At 44.9% G+C, this 20,098-nt stretch overlaps 1 protein-coding gene across 5 annotated transcripts in view; it reads right to left on the bottom strand.

The window, feature by feature from the left end:
• TMEM184B (transmembrane protein 184B) overlaps positions 1-19,481 on the bottom strand; it is a gene marked incomplete at its 5' end in the record, with an annotated part of 29,200 nt that extends 9,719 nt beyond the window's left edge. For 2 of the 5 annotated variants that reach the window (XM_079304144.1, XM_079304142.1), the window contains 5 exons: positions 1,201-1,276; positions 1,833-1,923; positions 5,152-5,317; positions 7,600-7,860; positions 19,294-19,480. In XM_079304144.1, the coding sequence (XP_079160270.1) occupies positions 1,201-1,276; positions 1,833-1,923; positions 5,152-5,317; positions 7,600-7,860; positions 19,294-19,296 (597 nt within the window). Of the gene's footprint in view, positions 1-1,200; positions 1,277-1,832; positions 1,924-5,151; positions 5,318-7,599; positions 7,861-13,546; positions 13,639-15,967; positions 16,141-19,293 lie in introns of those variants that run through there. The other 3 variants (XM_079304143.1, XM_079304140.1, XM_079304141.1) reach the window with 3 other exon arrangements.
• Between the last annotated feature and the right edge of the window lie 617 nt (positions 19,482-20,098).

Below are 20,098 nucleotides of genomic sequence, written 5' to 3'. Positions count from 1 at the left end.
TATCTACCAAAGACAAAGCTACCAAACAAGCTGAGATTTGTGGAGGCCAGCATAAAAAACACACCTTCCCCATTCCCTAAGGTGTGCTTCTAGTCTTTACTGTTGTGAACAAACTTTCCAAACACAGACACGTGCAAGCCAGGTGGTGATAACTGCAAGAGGCTGTGGGCCATGAGAAGCAAGAAGTCTAAGGGAAATTATTTCTCCAGCATTCATGGGTGTTACATCTGCTTAAAATATATTTAAAAGGTAAAAGTCAACATTAGGAGCAATAAGAACAGGTAATGCAGTGAATCAACCAAAAGGTGTCCAGATTGAACCCATGAGAAACAGTTGAAGGAGTTGAACAGTTGAAGTATGTCTGAACATACTGGGTTCAGACTAGAAAAGTATCAGGCAAGAAAACAGAAAAGATGTAAGGACAAAGTATGGGGCAGGGACAAATAAACAGATATGCAAAAGAAGTGGTCCTTTGAAATTGGCCATTTGTGCAGCACTGCTTAACACCAGATATTAACATGAGGCTACACTGTACTTTTGATGCTCCTGCATATTGCTAAAACACAGAAGATGGGCCATGATGTTCAGGAGAAGCCAGGCAGATATCTAAACCTGCTGACTGAAATTACAATGACCTGAGCCCTTCCAAAGAAGCAGACATGCTTCACACTGCCTCCACAGAAACCTCTTGTGTTCATTTCAGCAAGTGAGCAAAGCCTTGAAATTCACCTGCTGTTTCCTGCCAGCCAGATGTGACTGACCTGCAATGAGCAGACAAGGGCTGTATAGGGGTTTAGGTCTCCCCTACTCCACTGCCCTCCACGAACCCAGTTCAGCACAGACACACACACATGGTGAGCAATACTCGGTTCCTCCTACAATCCAATGTGTCATGCTTAACCTCCACCCCCTCCTCAGCTCCAAACCTCAATAGCAGCACTGGGAATTCAGGAGGCTGTTACACAACTGCGGGGTGTCTGCGACACAACACAGACATCCATTTCTTACAGTTGGGACCTCTGTAATCCAGAAAGGAAAAGAGTTTCTTCCTAGGATTAACATCAGTTCAGGAGATAACTTGTGTCTTAAACTAAAGCCTTCCTGATGTGGGGTTGAGTAGAAAGATCTCAGAAATTCAGCAGCAAAAGGCACCACTGCCACCCCCACAAACCTAATTTCTGCAGTCCCTCCAGCCCATACCTGTTTGCAGAATCTCAGGAATCCAATTGAATATGTCTTTCCCCACAGGCAGCAAGTCCCATACACACAGCTGGACCTGAAAGAGCCAACACAAGATGACAGAGTTCACAAGCAAGATTTGGGCAAGAGTGCAAGATTCCTACCCTCTTTATCTACTTCTCTGTAGCAAAGTTGCAGGACTGGTGCCTTCTCTAACAATGACTGCAATTATGGCCATATCCTCTTTTGGAGAAATGTCTAAAACAACATCCTGACTGCACACTGCAGTTTTTTTTTTTTCCTGTCACTGAATGGCATGGGGAAAAACATAGATCCTAGAGGAGACAAACACAATCAACTGAAGACAGAAAAGAATTAAAGCAGGAGAAGGGAGTAAGAAAATAAGCAAAGGAATAGCAGGTGGCAGGTGCCCAGAAAAACTGTGAATCAGTCCAGCTTGCCTAAGAGGATGTGATCAGCCTGATCTGTCTCACAGCAAGGTACTGGTAAATCATCATCATCATCATCATCCACACTGCCCAGTTCTAGCAGACATTTGCCACCTGACACAGTTTTTCAGGACAGGGATAGAGAAATAGTAGATGGGCACAGAAGGAGGACAGCATCATGCTGTAAGCACAATAAATACTCACTCAATTGGTTTCCCTCTGATCTCAGACATGATGGAGCTCTCCCCTCCCAAGTACTCATAGCAGAGGCTGAGAAAGTTGTATATTACAAAGGCTGCAAAGACATCAATCACAGTAAAATGACAACCAACTTCAAAACAGGTGCAAGGACCAAGAGTACAAGCAACAGACCAAACATTAGCAGGGACTGCTTATGCAGCACCTTTCCCTCCCCAGCACTCCAGATTTTCACTGCATTTATTATCCTACCTCAGCACTCACAAGACCATCTGAATGGGACTTTGGCCAAGGTCCAAGGCCAGTTCCATGACTCATGCCAAAAAGGTCCCAGAACCATTTAAAACTGTGGTCAGTCTCTCCTATTTGGCATCTGTAAGATACCAGTCTTTACAGGGTTCCTGTGCATTATTCCAGGATATCACACTGGTACTAAATAATCTGGAAGAGGTATCTGTGATCCATCAGCCATATGTTATCACCTGTATTTAACCTTTTAGCTGATGAACACTGTCTCTGACAGGTAACCACACCACAGATGTAAGAGTTGGAGAAACATTTTATAACTATCAGTGAAATTCTGCTTTCACATCTTGTGGGGACTTCTGTAAAACAGACTCTGAGTTTCATTTTCTCAAAAAAAAGAAATTTCTTGTTTGCTGAATAAACTTTTCCTTAGGCCACCTCTTTTCCACCTTCCCCAGCAACCTGGTACAGATGATGAACAGACTGAGTACTTTGCCCCATTTCAGTTCCCCATAACTACAGGTGTATCTCCTTTTCATGGGATCCATCCACACTTAAATGTGAATGAAGTGAGCCTGATACACCCTGTCTGCCACTTGTTATAATTTTTGTTGGACCTCAAAGTTGTGATACTTTTTTAGGGCAAGGACTGTATTTCTGCATTTGTCACAGATAGCCCTGGGGCAAAAATGACAGACCATATGATCCTTCTTGCAACATTATATTCTATGGTCACCTGTGTCTGGACATTCCCTGGAATGACAACACCCAAATCCTGCTTTTTGCCCCAAATAACTGGGATACAAACAGCAGTTTCAAGGAATTTTAAGATAAGAACAGAAACCTAATAATGTACAACACTGAGAAGCTCATCTCCCCAAGCAGCCAGTTATTAGACCTGAACTCAGTTTTTCCACATGAATGATCTTCCAAATTCACATAAATTCTTCTATAAGCATCCAAACTATGCTCTGGCAAAGAGATACTCCATGCTCCCCTAAACACAGTCTCAAAACATTGTATTTATGGCTTATAAACATGTCTAGCTGGCAAGACTGCTATGGCACATAAAAACCAGTGGTATACATGCTTCTATGCATGTAATTGGGATATTGTTATTCCATTGGTAATCCTTAATATTGAACGATGTTCACACAGTAATGATTTTGCTAAAGCTTTAATTAGGACAGAAAACACCAACCACTGAAAACTTATTTAAATAACTGTTGTAACCCCTTCTGCCTTCAATTTTCCTGCAACTTAGCTGACAGCTCCCAGCACCCAGAGAAAGAAAGGCTGAGCTTTTCCTATTGTCCTCCAGTGACCCCTGCCCTCTGATGTGGTCATTACAATACCAGCTGCCCATTCCCCAAGCTCTAGGGAAGAGATGACATCAGAGGAAGAAAACAAAACAAAACAAAAGGGAGAAACATCTGCTCATTCATCCCCAAAAGAAGTGCTAACTAGCAAAGCTCATCACACCAGCAAAAACTCATCTCCCATTCCCGATCTACATCCATCATGGTATTCATGATATCAACACAACAAAAAAAACGCCCAAACAAATCCTATTTGTGTCAGTGTTTCTCACACCCTGGTTTGTACAGTCACATGGAAGAGTAACACAGGCACAGGCTCCTCCTAACACACACTACAAAATACAGTCCATAAATGGCTTAAGACAGCTTCCAAAATTTATTAGTAAGGTCTTTTTCCACCATTCCTTACCAGCCCACTTTGCAATGCAAAAAATAAAGAAGGTGGATGGCAAGAGAGGGAAGAGGACTAAAAGGCTGTGATTGCTTTGAAGCAATCCCCAGAAAAAGTGAGGGAGAGAACCTGCTTTCCAAAGGTATTTTCACTTCCACTTGTAGTTTTCTCACACAGGCCAACATGCTGAGGTGAACTCTGGAGCACAAGCAGCCTCCTGAGTAGATGCTCAAATGTTTGCAAACTCCCAGAGCAAGAGAGGCAGAGGGATAGTGGCTGTTGCTAGGAGAGCAGCAGGCTTCCTTCTAGACCTATCCGCATGGACAGGGCAGGGAAAGAAAAAAACCCAGGCCCAAACAAAGATGCTTTCTTGCACCACGTGTGTGCATTTGGCATCTGCTGCTGCACCCAGAGCATTGTGTGGATGTGAAGGAAGGAAGGCCTGCTGCTCCCTTCAGCTGATTAACTTGTTCACATGGCCAGGGGCAACTCTCCGCAATGCAGATCTCACCAAAACAACTGCACCTATGACTTAGGATTTAATGTGGGTATGGTGATAAATTGTCCTCAAAAAGACATTGCTGGAGTGTAGGATCCCCCACTGAGTGGGTACAGGCTTCTTTTAGGATGAGACCAGGAGGGAAGTCACAATAGCATTTACAGGAAAGTAACCATTTCCCTCACATACAGTGCTAGTGGTATTACATCACTGCAAAAGATTACCAAAACCAAGCAGGTGCTCATCCTGAACATGGCACCCTCTCTTCTACAGGATTCCAAAGCACTTTATGCTTCACCAGCCACAGCATATGGTCACTGTGCTACTCTGTGCAAGCAGACAAGTGACCACAGGATGGGACCAGAAGAACACATTGCTAACAAGCTGCACCAGGAACACAGGACAAAGCAAGTGTCTGGATGCTAAGTGCTGTTAAAAGAGACAGGAGCTAAGTAATACCTCTTTCTAACACACAGATAACCACCAGATTTTTTGGCTTTACCAAAAGCTTTCACCTTCCTGAAGCAAAGGATCTCAGAAAACCATAAACTTAGTCTCTACAGAACCCTGGAGGGAAGACTCATGCTCAGAGGCCAGTGAGGGAAAGGGTCAAGCTGGGCAGGGCTTTGAGCAACCTGATCGAGTGAAAGATGTCCCAGCCCATGGCAGTGGTGCTGCACTAGATGACCTTTAAAGGTTCATCCTGAAACAAACCATGCCATCATTCTATGATTTTCAATCACTAAGCAAGCCATGGTCATCCAGTTAGGCACAACATTCAGCAGCTCTCTCCACGTTCTCAACCAGAAATAAAACTCTCTCAGAGCAGACACTTCCCACCCCCACATTTTCTGTCTGACCCCTCCTTACCTTCGTAGCAGTCCCGCACTGTGCCAAAGTAAACATAGTACTGGTCATTGGTGAAGAACAGGAGACTGAGCCATGAGTCAAAGGCATAGATGGGCACGATGAAGAGGATCCGAACGATGTAGCGCTGCTCATTTGGGCAGCTGTAGCAGCGCAGATGCATGTAGATCTGAGAGAAGGAGAGGGGAGACCGGGATCAGCGGTATATGGAGCAGAGAGGAGAAAGCACAACTGCAGAGTCAATTGGGCCAGGAAAAACAGACTCAGTACATCACCTCTCCAGCAGCCTCAACGTGATGAACATAAAAGATAAACGGTATTGATATAGCAACCCTTAGTTTGCAGAGACAGGGAAGGAGAGGGAAGAGAAAACACAGGCATTTCTAATCTGGTTTCTTAGAGGGAATTGATATATTTTTACATCACCTTGCCCACATTCTTTTTGTTGATACTTTTTTTCCCAGTCATCAGTCCTATATTCCTTCTAGCCTCTTTTAAGTACCTAGGATTCATAACACTGCAGGCTGCTTTCCTCTGAAAAGGGAAGGTGCACACACTTAAGTGCACGCTGGTTGTGAATATTCACTCTTTAGTTGTTTTGGATGCTTTCAAAACTTTCACCTGAAACAACCTAAGAGAGTCCTTTACAGCACATCCCAAAGCTGATAAGCCAGAGCCCATCTGCTCAAAAGGTGTCATTCTGCACGTGGGTGACAGCACAGCCACAAAGGGTCAGCCATCAAGGGAGCACTGAGCTCATGTAGCGTGCTCAAAGGAACCACAGTTTGTTCTGTCTGACTGCACACATGCCAATCCCTCTAACTCACTGGCTGGGGGGAGCACAGCATCCCCACCCTACCTGCTCCCACCACTCACAGTTCCTTAGCCATCATTAAATCCCACACCTAAGACACTTTTTTACAGAATACCCACCTCCCAGAAAAGGTATTGACCACAAGCACACCCTGAAGATGAGCACAACCCCTTGTAATGCCTTAATAACACAGGCAGAGCTTCAGCACGATTTGTGGGTACACTTTCTTGACCATGGAGTCAGGAGAGGCAAGGCCTCTGCACAGCAATTCTCACTTAGCTGCTGTCCCAGATGCTGGAATTAGTAACAGCCAGCTGATTACATATGTGCCTTACCACTGACTAATTCTGCTGCCTGAAGAGGTACAAGCATTTGTTTGAAACTTCACCCTGCATCTTGGGGTGTTGTGAGGATTCTCCAGAGACTGAAAAAACCGTACGCTGACAATCTCCTCCTTCCACTGTAAGGCAGAGGGGCTTGTGTCTCCCCAGCTGTTTGTGGCTTGTCCCTCCCTGGTCAAAATTGACTGAAAGGCTCAAAAATACTTCAGCTTCCTTTCCCTATTAATGGCTCAAAAATACTTCCAATTCCTCTTGTTAAGAAGAAACCGATGAGGAGCTCACAAAAAGCTCATTTCCTGAGAACAGGTTGAAAAGAAGCTAACAAACCTCAGAGATATTTTTGCCTTGCGACAATCCCAGTGACACATCTCATCCAGCACAGAGACAGCTGACACCAGAGTTCAGATGACTCCAAGCTTTGCCCTTGGGATGTCAAAAGAGCCCTGTGATCTGTGTGCCTAGGAGAGCACAGGAACTGCTGCTGTGCAAGAGAACAACAGCGCGTTTCAATCAACAGTGTCTCTCTGGCACTGACCTCCATTGGTTTCTTCACAGGACATTAATGCCTAACTGTGCAATGTTATACTGCAGAAGAAAATTTCTTCCTACCCTCAGCAGGTGATCAATTTGACAGGAGGATCCATGGCACTTGTAATTGTTACCCAAGCTGGTGAAACTGCAGGTGTTACTCTTATTCATCTGTGACTAATCCATTTTTTACCTCCACTGGCCCCAGTATTCCATCAATAGGCTGTACTTTTCTAGATTCTAGTCATCACTCTGGAATCTACAATCCAACAGGTACAAAACATGGGTTGATAAATAACAGGGCTTGTGCTTCCCCACTGTATTTCTCAGTTCACATGATAACTGCATGAAAGAGGTACAGAACAGGATGCAGGGTTTGACTTATTCTGGCTCCCAGGACACCTGCCCCAGAGAGAGGGGAGGGGAAAAAAATTAAAATGAAACATTGCCTGCTACTCCTTTCCGCAGCAGAGTTCAGCCTGTGGAATCCACTGGCACAGGAGATCAAAGGAGCAATGTCAAACAACAGGTGACTAGGATCTTTAAGCTAACAGGTGACACAATAAAAAAATGGTAAGATTCAGCTAAAGACCTGTGAAAGGACGGGCTGAGATAACACACCTTTCTGCAAACCTTCAAGAGATGGCCAAATGTTTACAACTGCTGCTTTTAAAGAGTGTGCTTCCTCTCCATTCTCACTACAGAAATGGTCTGTTCCTTCATACAGGGAAAAGGAAAGGATGAGAAGTACAAGTGACAGGGTTTTACCTGATGGCAGGTGATGAGCAAAGCTGTCCATACAAAGAAACCTGAGATAGCCTGAGCAGCAGTGGTCATGAGGAATATTGGCTGCTCCACAGCCGTGGGGCTGCCATCCTCTGGCATCCAAGAGAAGTTAGGAGCCACAGCTGGAGTGGTGGCAGCTGACCCCAATCTGGGGGCTGCAGTGACATCAGTCATCATAATCATGTTGCCTTTTGGTGTGAGGTTCCAGTCGGGATTGCTAAAGAGCTGCCCAGGAGCCAAGACCTGTCAGGGAAGAGAACCACAAAACAATTGAACCCAGTAGAAAGGAGTCAGGAATGTAATAGAACTTTGCATCTCTCACATGCTTTTCACCAGGCTGCTCACATGTTTTGTGAACAGGACCTGGATAAGTCTGCCACTGCCACCCCTCATGATATAACAGATCACGTGGTACTCTCAATTTAAAGCTGTTTCCCTTAGTCCTATCACTACATACCCTTGTAAAAAGATCAGAAGGAAGTATCTAAATGATCCATATTGAAAGATTACAAGCACACCTAAGTTAACAGCTCTACTTTCCATAAAAGTATGGGCTGTTCTACTGTCCTGATGTCAAAGTTAGCCTGCCAAGATACAACAAGAACATGTGCCACAGTGTCCCTGTGCAGGAAGGGGGCAGGGGGAAGAATATCCTAATACCTACAGCAAGCAGGGCCCACATGTCCTACAGTCATGGTGAAAACCACACTCAGCCCAAAGCACTCTCTTTGAAGGATATGCACTGAAAGCTGTTCTCACATTGACAGTGGAAATCGCATGTAAGTTGTGCTTTCACCAAACTTTGTACGGCATGGTACATTTAGCCAGCCTGTCACTAATTTTACTAACTTTGCATTGTTTTCTACATTATGTGAATTTAATCTCATTGGCTTTTAAAAGCCAGCTGACATATAGAAACACATGCTGAACACAATATGCAAGATTTCAAAGCAGCATGACCCTTGGCCATTTCCTGGATAAAAAGCTATCTTTTTTCAATGGAACAAATTCTTGAAGGTCTAAGATCTAAAGTAGCTATTATTTTCAATTTGGTCATAAGAAGGCTCTAGGGTGACCTCTGGATTGTAGAAGGATAATCCACTTAAACCAAGATCACAGGCAGCCATTGGTTCTACCCATTAGAAGAGCTGCTTCTGATGCAGCTATCAAAGGGAACAGCATAATATTGCCTCCTTCTGATAACCTCCTAAAATTGTTCAGAATAGCACTTCTATAGAAGCTCAAGACATTGTTCTTACACAGGCCTTTATGATCAGTGGATAGAAAGGGCTTCAGAAAGGCCAATGATCCATTGCCACAGTTTACAGCTGCACCAGGGAAGGACACATCTGTCATCTACTGATAGGTTGTTACAGAATACAAAAGATATTAACAGAGGAACTGCCCCAGTCCTGCTTCACCTGAAGCCACAGCACAAACTAGGGAACAGGTACTCAGCAAAAGCAGAGTGCCAGTAGCAAGTCCTTTCCACATGCACACTAAGGCATGAAAATGGACCCTTTAGTACAGGTTTTTCCAAAACATGCACTCGTATCACTGGTGTGCAGCAGTCTGACATTACCTTATGCCACACTCCACCTTTTTTCTGCTTTCTTCCATGGGGGAAAAAGAAAAGTCCTGGGAAATACCCAAATTTGTTTAAGCATGCATCATCTTACTACAGGTGGAACTGTATAAGTGTAGTGCCTTAATTTACAAACTATTCCTCAAACTTGGCTTTTCCTTGTTCTTTTCAGTTGTTTTACCAAAACATCCCTGCTCTGAGTTACAGCTTTCTATAACTGTATGTACTGTAGGGTAATTCCTTTCCAGTCCTCATCAGTACAGGAAATGTAAGTTTTGAGCTTCTAAGCACACACACATTTCATTATCTGTACTATATCTAAAAATGTGGAGAGATGGAGGCTGGGTGGAGATACCACAAGTTAACAATGTTTTTATTGCTTTGAGAATGCATTTCTACTCAAATAATTTCTGAAGCAACTGAATATGCACAGTGCTGAGAGGGCTTCCACAAAACTCAAAAAGGGTACATCTAAAATGAAATCAGAGCAGATGCACCTGTGGTTAACCTAGCTCTAAATAAAGTCCAGCCAGCTGCAGTCCTGCACATTTCAGTGCACTTTGGGAGCTATGCAAGACAGGAAGTTGCTAAGCCCTTCCAAAAGTTCATGGGGGAGAGGATCTGTACAGCAGACCACAGGTGGCAGGAGAAACAGGACCTGGACCTCCACACTCCAACTAATCAAACCACATCAGCAGCACAGACCCAAATGCAGCAGTAGTAATATCAACAGGACTGAGGAACTGAAAGGGAATTCTTCTGTCTCTGCACTCATTTCAAAATAAATGGAAACAGCAAAATGTGACCAACAAGCATTTTGTCATGACAGGGGTTATGCATTCACAAGCAAGGTCAGTCATAAATTTAAGTTGTGTATGTAATCTTAACACTGCCCCCTTGTGATTATACATCAACAGCCATTAATTACAGGATTGTGCATAATTCTTCACTTAATCCCTTTCAATTCACACCATCATTGAAATTAATAACTTTTTCCACCACTGTGTTCTGGAAGATAATATACAAACTCACTTACAAAACAGGGCTTACATCTCCTACCCAAACCACCTCAATCATGAGCACTCATGGCTGCCCCTGAGAACAGCTTATTATTTCCTTGAGACCTTTTATTGGATCTATGCATCAGTTTGCAGTTCATTCTCCTTGCTAGTGAAACATGAAAGAATGTTGTACTCCAAAATCTACAAAATTAACATAAACCTCCCAAATTATCCCTTCTAATCTCCTCAAGTCCCACACATCACAGCTACAGTGACAGGTATGAGCAGTGTGCAAAGCTGTTATGAAATTCTACTGTATGCAAGAAGCTCAAGCTGTAAGAGCAATTCCAGTCTACGCTTAAGAAACAGGTGATAGCACAGATGACTGCAGTCATCCAGGAAAATGGATTTCAGCTCATTCACTACCACCAGCTCAGTCTGCTAGCTCCTCTTCTGCCCTGTTGAAAAGAGAATTGTGAGGGTGGGCTGTGGCAACTCTCTCAACAGACCTTGCCTTTGAGATGCCTCTTCCCACCGTGCAACAGGAGACAAGCCCAGTAAAGGTGGTGTCTGGGAACATGTCACAACAAAAATATTGCCTTGATAAGCTACCAATTCAGTGAATTGTGAATGTGTTTTGACACTTATTTCTTTGACACTCACCTCCATCACAGCCCAAGTCAGTGACACAACACACTTTCCTGCTTACTCTCATGCCTGGGTAAAAAGGTACTTTCCAACAGCGATAAAGCTATTCCCTATTCACCTCCATCAGCTCCTGCTATGATTTCCTTCCTGGTGCTCCTCCCAGCTGGCTGTATTTCTCTGTTGTTTCTTGTGCATTTTAAGCTCCATGGGACAACCATCTTTTTGTTCTCTGTCCATACAGTTCCCAGCACTGCAAGGTACCAAACCACGAGGAAAGCGCTTGACATTACCATATGTCAAATCAGGGGCATTGGAAACCCAAATTACCAATCAAATACAAACCAATCTAATGCATAATAAAATTTGAATCATTTCTTAGTCGCTATACCCTGTTTTCTCCACCCACCTGTTTAATCTCTACCTCATTGCCTTCAGTTCAAGGGAGAGTAAAGTACCTTGCTCACTTACTCTCCCTCTCTGGAGAGCTCTCCTAAATATATCAAATGAAAATATTTCAACACTTCTAAATTTCACTCTTGGAGCTTTCCCCATCTCCAAGTGACTACCTTGCTCCCCCCGGAGGTAACCTGCAACATAACAGGACCAGAACAAGCACAGATAAAAGTACATACACGTAAACATACAGGGCTTTTCTATCAAGATCCTGATAAAAGCCCAGAGATGCAGAACACTGTTACTAATATTCTTGCTAGAGAAGAAGCTCCAAATGGCATGGAGAACAGCTCTCTTAATGACACCACACAGATGTAAAGTGGAGGCATGTGTCCACATGGCCTGCATCCACAGGAAAAAAAGCACACTAATCCTCCATCAGGAGCAGATTGTCAGTCCTGTATCTTTTGGAAACAGAGACCTCCTGTCTCCAACATTAACATGGCAGCTTCTTTTGTTGAAAACAAACTCAAAACAGAAAACAGACAGGATGTGGCAAAAGTGAAAACAAAAAACTTCATTTCTGGCTTGCATAAAAGCATGGAAAATGTTACCACTGAGGAGCAGCTATTTCTACATAAACAAACACAAATACGAAAACCTCACTTCTGGCGCAACAGAAGTGGTGTAAGAGGAGGGAAGAAAGGTTCAGGCATAGTCCTTCAGTTCCATGGGAGACATTTAACCACAATCTAGCAAAGGAGGAGGTGCTTGCCTGCTCTGAGCAAGACCTAGCCCAGTGCCAATAGGAAAAGAACCCCAAATGACAGGACTCGGAAGATGTTCTTTCCCATCTGCAAACACAATCTGTGTTTTTAAAATAGATCACCTCATCCAAGGCTGAAAGTATTTAATTTCTAAACTGCTGAGTGAGCAAAGAATGATTCACAAAGCTATCTCATGAAAGAGTCTTAACAGCTAAGCCTGCTTCTGCTGCACAAGACACAAACCAAAAAAACACACGACCTGGCTGCAAGGTTCTCCTGGAGAGCTACAAGACAAGACAATGTTCTTCCTTAAAACCTACTCCACACTTGCTTTGCTTTAAATGTCCATCATAGTGAACTTTGTTAAAATACTACAAAAACATTTTCCATTCCGCTCAAATTCTTATTCTTATTCTAGACTTACAAGGAATACAAAAACACAGGACAAAATGATTCAAAGTTTATTTTAGACTATTTTAATTATAACAATACCGAAAATTGTCAACCGGGACCAGCTCTTTGTATTATGCTGGGTATATATGATAAATAATTAATCTAAGGTATTTTCAACAACCAAAGGGATGGCATATCATCAGCTGAAATCAGAGGAAAAAGAGCAGGTAGGAAGGACAAAACAGCACTACACAGTAAGAGAGTCACTGGCACAGCTGAAGTCAGTGATAGCAATCCAAGAAAAATCAAATGCTTTTACATTTGTTACTTCTTAAATTGCTTTTGCTCTCTGGGGTAGCATCTAGTTTATTTAGCTATGAGACATGAAAAGGTCCCAACAGTGCATTTTTAAGCTCTCCAGCAGCACTCCCAAAACAATCAGAGTTAAGTATGTGACCCAGCATGCAATTTTAACTAGTACAACTCATTTACATTTTACTGCTCATGCTGGGCAAAGCTTTCTCAACTTCAAGTCAGTGGAAGCCACCCCACAGCACACACCTGCCACAGGGGCAACTCTGAACACACTTGAGCAATGCTGTGCTCAGTCACACACAGGGGCACACACCAGACTTACAAACACACACAGTGCTTGCATCTGCAGATCCAAACGCAGTTCTCAGTGTTATTTCTTTAGAGGAGATGTCTCAGTCACAATTTCACAGCTGTTGGTACAGTCAGTAAAACAATGGGAAAGTGTCACTGGGACAGAAGACCAGTAGGGTCAGGAAGAGGGAAGCAGGGAGCCATTAGCTGAGAAGTAGAAGGCAGAGGAGTCAGGCACCTAAGGAAGACCAAACCACAGGGCAAGGTGCACACCCACTAAGCCATACTCAAGAGATGATCCAATGCCTACATACATATAAGACCACATTGTACACACAAACAATTTAACCTTCAACAAGGTCACACCCCTATGTTTCTAATTTTAGGGAAATTAAAATCTAAGAATACCACAAAAATCTTCACTTGCAGCTCATACATTCCCTACCCATTTTGCAAGCCCATAGTCATCCTAAGAGAAGCTTCCCCTCCCCATGCACCCATTAAAATACTCAGAATCGACAACAAAACCCTTTTACCCTGAGCCATGCACTCTTCTTTCCAGAGTTTTTTTCTGCTCTATTAATTTCTGTTGTCTCACTGTATTTGCACAGCTCTCCTCCCCCCATCCTCCTCCTTTTTTTTTTTTTCCCTGTGGACTGACCCACATTGTGATAGGTCAACATGCAACATCCAGTCCCTTTTTTGGAAGGGGACAGGAAAAAGAAAGAAAGGGGGAGGGAGAAGAGGAGATGTTCCCCAATCTTCCAACCTCTTCTTTGAGAACAGGATCAAACACACTTGGGCCATGCACTGCATCCCTTTCCCATACTCCCAGCAGCCTCACTCCACACAAACCAGGCAAGCCCTCTGCTCCCAGGGGAGAAACACAGAAACACTATAAAGATATTCTGCAATTGGTAGAGGGGAAAGAGGCAAGAAGAAAAAAGGACGTGTTGTAAACAGTTGTGTCCCACATGACAGAGATGTTTGCATTTCATTTTCCAAACTCTCAGGAACAAAGTGAAATCAGAACTTATTCCACCACCATCACTTACATTCATTGTTTCTCACCTCTAAGTGCCAAGATCGGGCAGACAAGAGTTTTAAAGTTACCACAGGATATAGAGTTTCTTTAAGAATCAGAACTCAAACCCTACAGCAGCATGGAAAAGTATTGAACTTGTGGCAGACACACACAAAGGAAGTTTTTCCAATGCACTGGAGTATACTTTTCCACACAGAAAATGACATACAGAATCTATCAGATCAGATCCATACTTCAATTTAGCAAGTAAATGAGCTGAAAGAATCCAGACATCTTATGACAGGTCTAGGCAACTGTGCAGTGGTGCATATGAGGGCACATCTGACTTCCCCAGCAATCACCCTCTGATGCAGACCTGTAGCAATGATGAGCACTGCAGAAGTAAAATCAGTGATTCTCAACAAAGCACCCAAGGCCACACTCACTATAAAGTGATTTCATTATTGCTGCAATAATAACTGATTGGCTTATTTTTGGTTGGAGTTTGTTGCTCATCTTTTCCTATTTTATTTTATTTTTTTTTTAATTTAAGTCTCCAGACATAAGACACAAACACCCTTCCTAATTCCCCAAAATCAAGAACTTCTAATTTGATTGCTCCTATCTAATATCAGCCTTCCCTCCTGCCCTGTAACTTCAACAAGAAAAACTTAAATCCAACAAAGGCAAAGTTCTGAAAGCAGAATTAGGGCCTTTGTATTCCTGGACTTATGGGAGTCTCTCTATCCCAAAAACCACCAGCAGCAATGAATTTTCTCTATACAGTAAAAAAACCCACCAAACATCAACCTGGGACGATGCATACTTATAAAAAAGACAAAACTTTAACTCAATGTTTCCAGAACCCTTGACACTAAATTATCCAGTCACATGAAGTTACCTGAAAGGGAATTTCTATGAATGACTTTTGGCTTAAGACTCTTGTAAAATTAGTGCCATCACAAAGCCATTGGGAGGGGACAGGAAGTCTGTAAGTCAGGAGAGTTTGCAGAAGGAGAGAAGTTACTCCCAGCTGACAGGACAAATAGCTTCACCCACCACTAACCAGTTTTTCATAGCAAAACCAGCAAGGAAGAGACAAGATATAGTGAGCCACGAAGAGAAATTCACTCACTTCTAACCTGCCTCTTGAGGTGACTGACTTGTCCATGTTCATTTCAAGTAACCTGGACAGAGGCACAGCTACATTACTGCTGCTGAGGGTGTATCTGTGTTGGAGAGAACCAGGCAGCTGCAGGCTCCCAAGCAATCAGCTCAGCAGCCTCCATGTCATGTTCTACAGCCTGAGGAGGGAACACTGGGTCGGCAAGGTCAGCTTTTAAGGTATTATTTCATCTCATCTCCTTCTTGAAGCCTCACTGCTGCACTACATAACACGTTGCAGTCATTTTCTTTGCTGAATCAGAGGGACCTTTTTTTTACTAGTGAGTTCATTGGGGGCCACAAGTACAAAATACCCAGGCAGGGATGGATGCTCTGGGGCTAGACACAAAAAATGTGAGGCCATGACACCAACTCTCTATGCTCTTGGTCACTCTTCATTATACAGCATCCTCAAATAGCTGATCCTTTCAGTACCATCAGACTCCCAGGCACTGTGGCTGCAATATAATAAGAGCAACATTCCCATCCTTTCAATACAGAAACAGACTTGAGAGTGGGGAGACAAATATCCAGGTGCTGTATGGGTTAATACAGTAGGTAGAATGTCAGTTATTTCCCTTTTCAGGTTTCCTGTGAATTATATCCCTCAGGGGCTATAAAGACCTGGACAAACCCAGGTACAGCACAGCTTGCCTACACACTGCATTTTCCCTGGACACATCTTGCTCTGTTGCCTTCCCAGACATGTTACTTACACCATCAGAAACAAAACCCATCGAGGTTGACCTGATTTTTAAAGAGAGAGAGCCTGGCTATGAGCAAGTACTCCAGCTTCCACTTGTTCTTAGAAGAGAGAGCCTCTGAGGTGAGACTCCTGGCAGAGTGCAACTCACTGCTTTAGCTGGCAGAATTTCACTTCCAAAACCTTCCTGGGGAACTGCTGCTCTGAAAACAAGTCCAGGTGCTCTCCCCAGAAGTAGTCTAAAAAGGGAAAAAAACCCAAAAAACAAAAAACCAAACAAACCAGAAAAAAACAGGGGAGGAAAAAAAAATACCCCCAAACCTCTTACTACAAGGGTGTTTTCAGCTCAAGCATTATAACATTTTATATTTGTTTTAACTAAGTGTTTCAGTCCATCTTATCACAGTGTCAAACTGCTTTCACAGTCCCAGGCATTCTGATAGGGTGTAATGCCTTGACAGGAAATGGTGCTTCCACCACAAGAAAGCAAACCCCAATGAATCTGGGAAGAAGTGAGAACAGCACACAACAGACACAGCACTCCAAGCAAACAGCTGGGCAAGCCAGCACACAAAACTCCAGCCCAGTGCTATGCTCAACAACACCTCAAATTTCCAGGGCCTGGGTAAGCACAATCAATCACAAACTCTAAAGCAGAGAAGAGCTTCTGCCCCCAGCCAGGGCTGTTCAATAGCACTCAACTGCTTTGTTACACGGACAGCCAGTGGCAGGCCTGTACTGGAAAACTTGACTGTATAAAGGTTAAATGCAATTTCTCTCTGAGGTTGTGCTATCCTCTTCATACTGTAGACAGACCAACCTGTACATTCACTGCTGCTTTCATCGGTTTCCTCAACTTTAGGGTGGAAACAATGAGAAAATGAGTCATAGCAGTGGCAGTTCAGAATCAGCAAGTCTGATTTGAAACTTTGTCCCTTCCTCTAACATCATTCAATACAACACTGGGCTCTTGAAGCAGCTAGGACCAAACAACAAACACCTCCCGAGAAATTCACTGTTTCCATCAGACACTGCTGCAAGAGCTCCTTAAAGATATCCTTGGAGCTGCTGGAAAATGAACAGGCACTTCTGCTAGAAGCAGCAGGTTACAGTTTATCTCCCTTAATACAAACATAAGCCAATTAAAAACGAAACCAAAACAGGAAGGGTAAGCTCCTCGCGTGGAAATTAAAAGGTTGTCATCTCACACCAAAACATGATTATTAGATGCTTTAGTTAATTCAGCAGCAGAACTGGATAGAAAAAGGGACAACCTTTTTTGAAGGGGAAGGAAGTGTTTTAAAAGTTATTTTGTGCTGGGAAAAAAACCCCACCCACCCTTCCTTTATCCATGAGAAGAAAAGAGCCCTAATCCCACAATTGTAAAAGCTCACCTCCCAGCCTCCTACAGCTAACAGGCAAAGAAGCTGACAGATAACAAGGCAGATTTCTAGCTGGTTTCTGTCAAATGATTAGACAGCTCAGGATGCTTTTGTTATGCCAAACCAGCTAGTCACACTGAACTTCATTTTCTGACCAGTTCATCTAAGAACCTTCTCCTTTTGACTGCCATGTGTCATAAGGAGACAGACAAACTAAAGTCCAAAAGGTGCCCAGAGGTTGGGAGGTGCTCATCTCCTTGCCCCACATCTCCAAAACACAACCCATTCAGTGCTCTGAACTGACTGTAGGGACCTGAGTGGAACACAAGGAAAAACATCTGCCCACACCACCGAGCTGGTCAGAAACGCTGACTTCAGTAACAAAGCTTCCCAAGCATTTTGCAGCAAGACCAAATCGCTCCAGATGTAGAGGCACCCACCTGCTGCTCCCATGCCACCTAGGGTTTACAGCACAATTGTAATGATCAGTGTATTAGGGGACCTAAAAATCTGCTCCCTAGACCAGATCAGCTTTGAAGCCCATTTTCTTGGGATAATAGTGAAAAGCAAGCCTGAAGTAGGCCTTTCTGGGATACCTTCACCATAAGAAAAGCTCTCCCAAAACCCCTATTGTTTAGTACTTAGCCAACATCCTAAAAGCATGAGTTTTTTTTTGCCAACAGTATCACACAAATACAAACCTTTAGTATTAGAAACCTGAATAACATGAACATTTCTACAGAAATCTGTGTCCCTTTTAGGGAGGCTGCTAAGCTCTTAGGCCAAAGGGTAACATCCAGCAACACAAGTTCAAAGGCACAGTTAACTGCTGTACTAACACAGCCAAGTCTTTGTTAGTGGGATGTATGCTCTATTACGTTTTCATCAACTGCTTTCTTTTTTTTTTTTTTTTGCAGGATAGGAAAGCCATTTCTATTCACCCTATTAGCCTTTGCTCTATTATTGATCATTGTCTTCTATTTTTATCTTTAACAGAGGTAAACAGTCTTCTCTCTGGGGAAACCTGTCCTTATGTCTTCAATAATTACTCCTGTTCAAGCTCTTTACATGGCAAGAGCAATTTCTAACTTTCTGTAAGCAGGAGCCATCTTCACTATTTCCTCTAGATTTCCCACTCCTCCTCCTCCGCCCTCTCTTGACAGCTTCAGTGTTCCAGGCAGCTTTCACAGAGCTGTCCCTGAAATCACTCTAGTCCCTTTCCACAATTTATCAGAACTCAGTCACGCACACATTCTTTCAAAGCCCTCCTTCCACTACACGCTGCAGCTGCCAAGGCTGAATTTAGCCCTCACAGAGCAATTGAGATTTCAAGACACCACGAGCATCCAAACAAGACCCACCACAACTCACCTGCGGTGCAAGAGAACACAGGCACAGTAACAGCTCCTCACACACCTCCACCGGCACATGCACAAGGGGTCTGTCAGCCCATCCATTCTGAACCAAAGGAACCCCAGCAAACACAAACCTGGTGCCCACCACGTTACTGCAGTCTACTGAGCTGCCAGCCCACCCAAGACCAGACGCACCGGTGCACACAGTGACACCCACCCAACGCCACCACAGAGCGCGACAGCACTGGGGAAGCAGGGACCGGGAGAGTGGAACACGGATAGTAAGGACAGGTTGCGGGGAAGGAGCTGGGTGGGCTGCAGCGGGGCTGGGGGCGAGGCGGCGGGGGCTGCACGGGCAGGCTGCGGGTAGACGCGGGGGCGGGCGGTGCGTGTGTTGGTATGGAGGCCATGCGGGAGGAATGTGCGCGGAGAGGGAACGGCGGGGGCAGCCCTGAGGAGAAAGGGGCGCACACCGCGGGGGGACGGGGGGAGTTGTGAGGGCCACGCCGGGGAACGGGAGGAGGAACTAGGGGGGAGCGGGAAGCGCGAACACACCGGGGCAAGGCGAGTTCGTGGGCGCCTCAACGAGCCGCCCCTGCGCCAGCGCGGCCCCTCCAGCCCGGCCCGCCCCGCAGCCGCCCCCGCCACGTCTTACCATGCAGCGGGCGGGCGGGCGCGGCCCAGCCCGGTGGGGCGAGGAGGGGTCGGGTCGGGCCCTGCCCGCTGCCCCGCGGGCGGCGCCGGCACCGGCGCGGGGGCGCGGAGGCCTCAGGAGCCCATGGCGACGCCGGGCCCGGGCCGGCCCTCCCTCCGCGCCTGCGCACGGCACCGCGCGCGCCGCCCACTGCCTGCGAGGGCGGGGGGACAGGGTGACGTCACCGCGCCTCTCTTAAAGGGGCAGCGCCCCCAGGCCGGGGGACGCGGGGTGTTTCCGCAGCGCCGGGCGGAGCCGTGCGCTTCCCGGAGCCGGGATCCCGGGCGATCCAGCGGCTCCTCTCGCCCGCCAGGCCGGCTAAAGCACTGCTGGCCTCAGGAAGAGCCTCTCCCGCGGCAGATTTCCACCCGACCTCAGCGCCGATTATTTCCGCCAACCCCCAAGTGAAATAAACAACACCTCTGCGTATGAAAACCAAAGCCGTGTCTCTACTCAAGTCTGAACTTTTTTTTTTTTGAGTCTAAAAAAAAAAAAAAAAATAGCCAAACAGAGAAAGGAAGCAAACGCACTACGCCCTAGAACGTTTAATACGACTGTGTCAGCAAAAGGAGGTGATATCCTACCCAAGATAGGGTTGATGGTTTTCTCCTTTTCTCCTGCTGCATTAGAAATCCACTTGCCCATCTTGAAACAGATAGGGAGCTGCTATCACACATGCCCCAAAACAGCAGCACATCCCCGTTCTGTCCCAGACCAGAACTCCGAGCCCAAACAGCCCCCGTGCTCCTGGACCCTGCCAGCCCAC

Source organism: Erithacus rubecula (genome assembly GCF_903797595.1).
Source record: "Erithacus rubecula genome assembly, chromosome: 4".
NCBI lineage: Eukaryota > Metazoa > Chordata > Aves > Passeriformes > Muscicapidae > Erithacus > Erithacus rubecula.
Note: the sequence above shows the minus strand (reverse complement) of the source record. Positions and strands in the feature narration are given on the sequence as shown.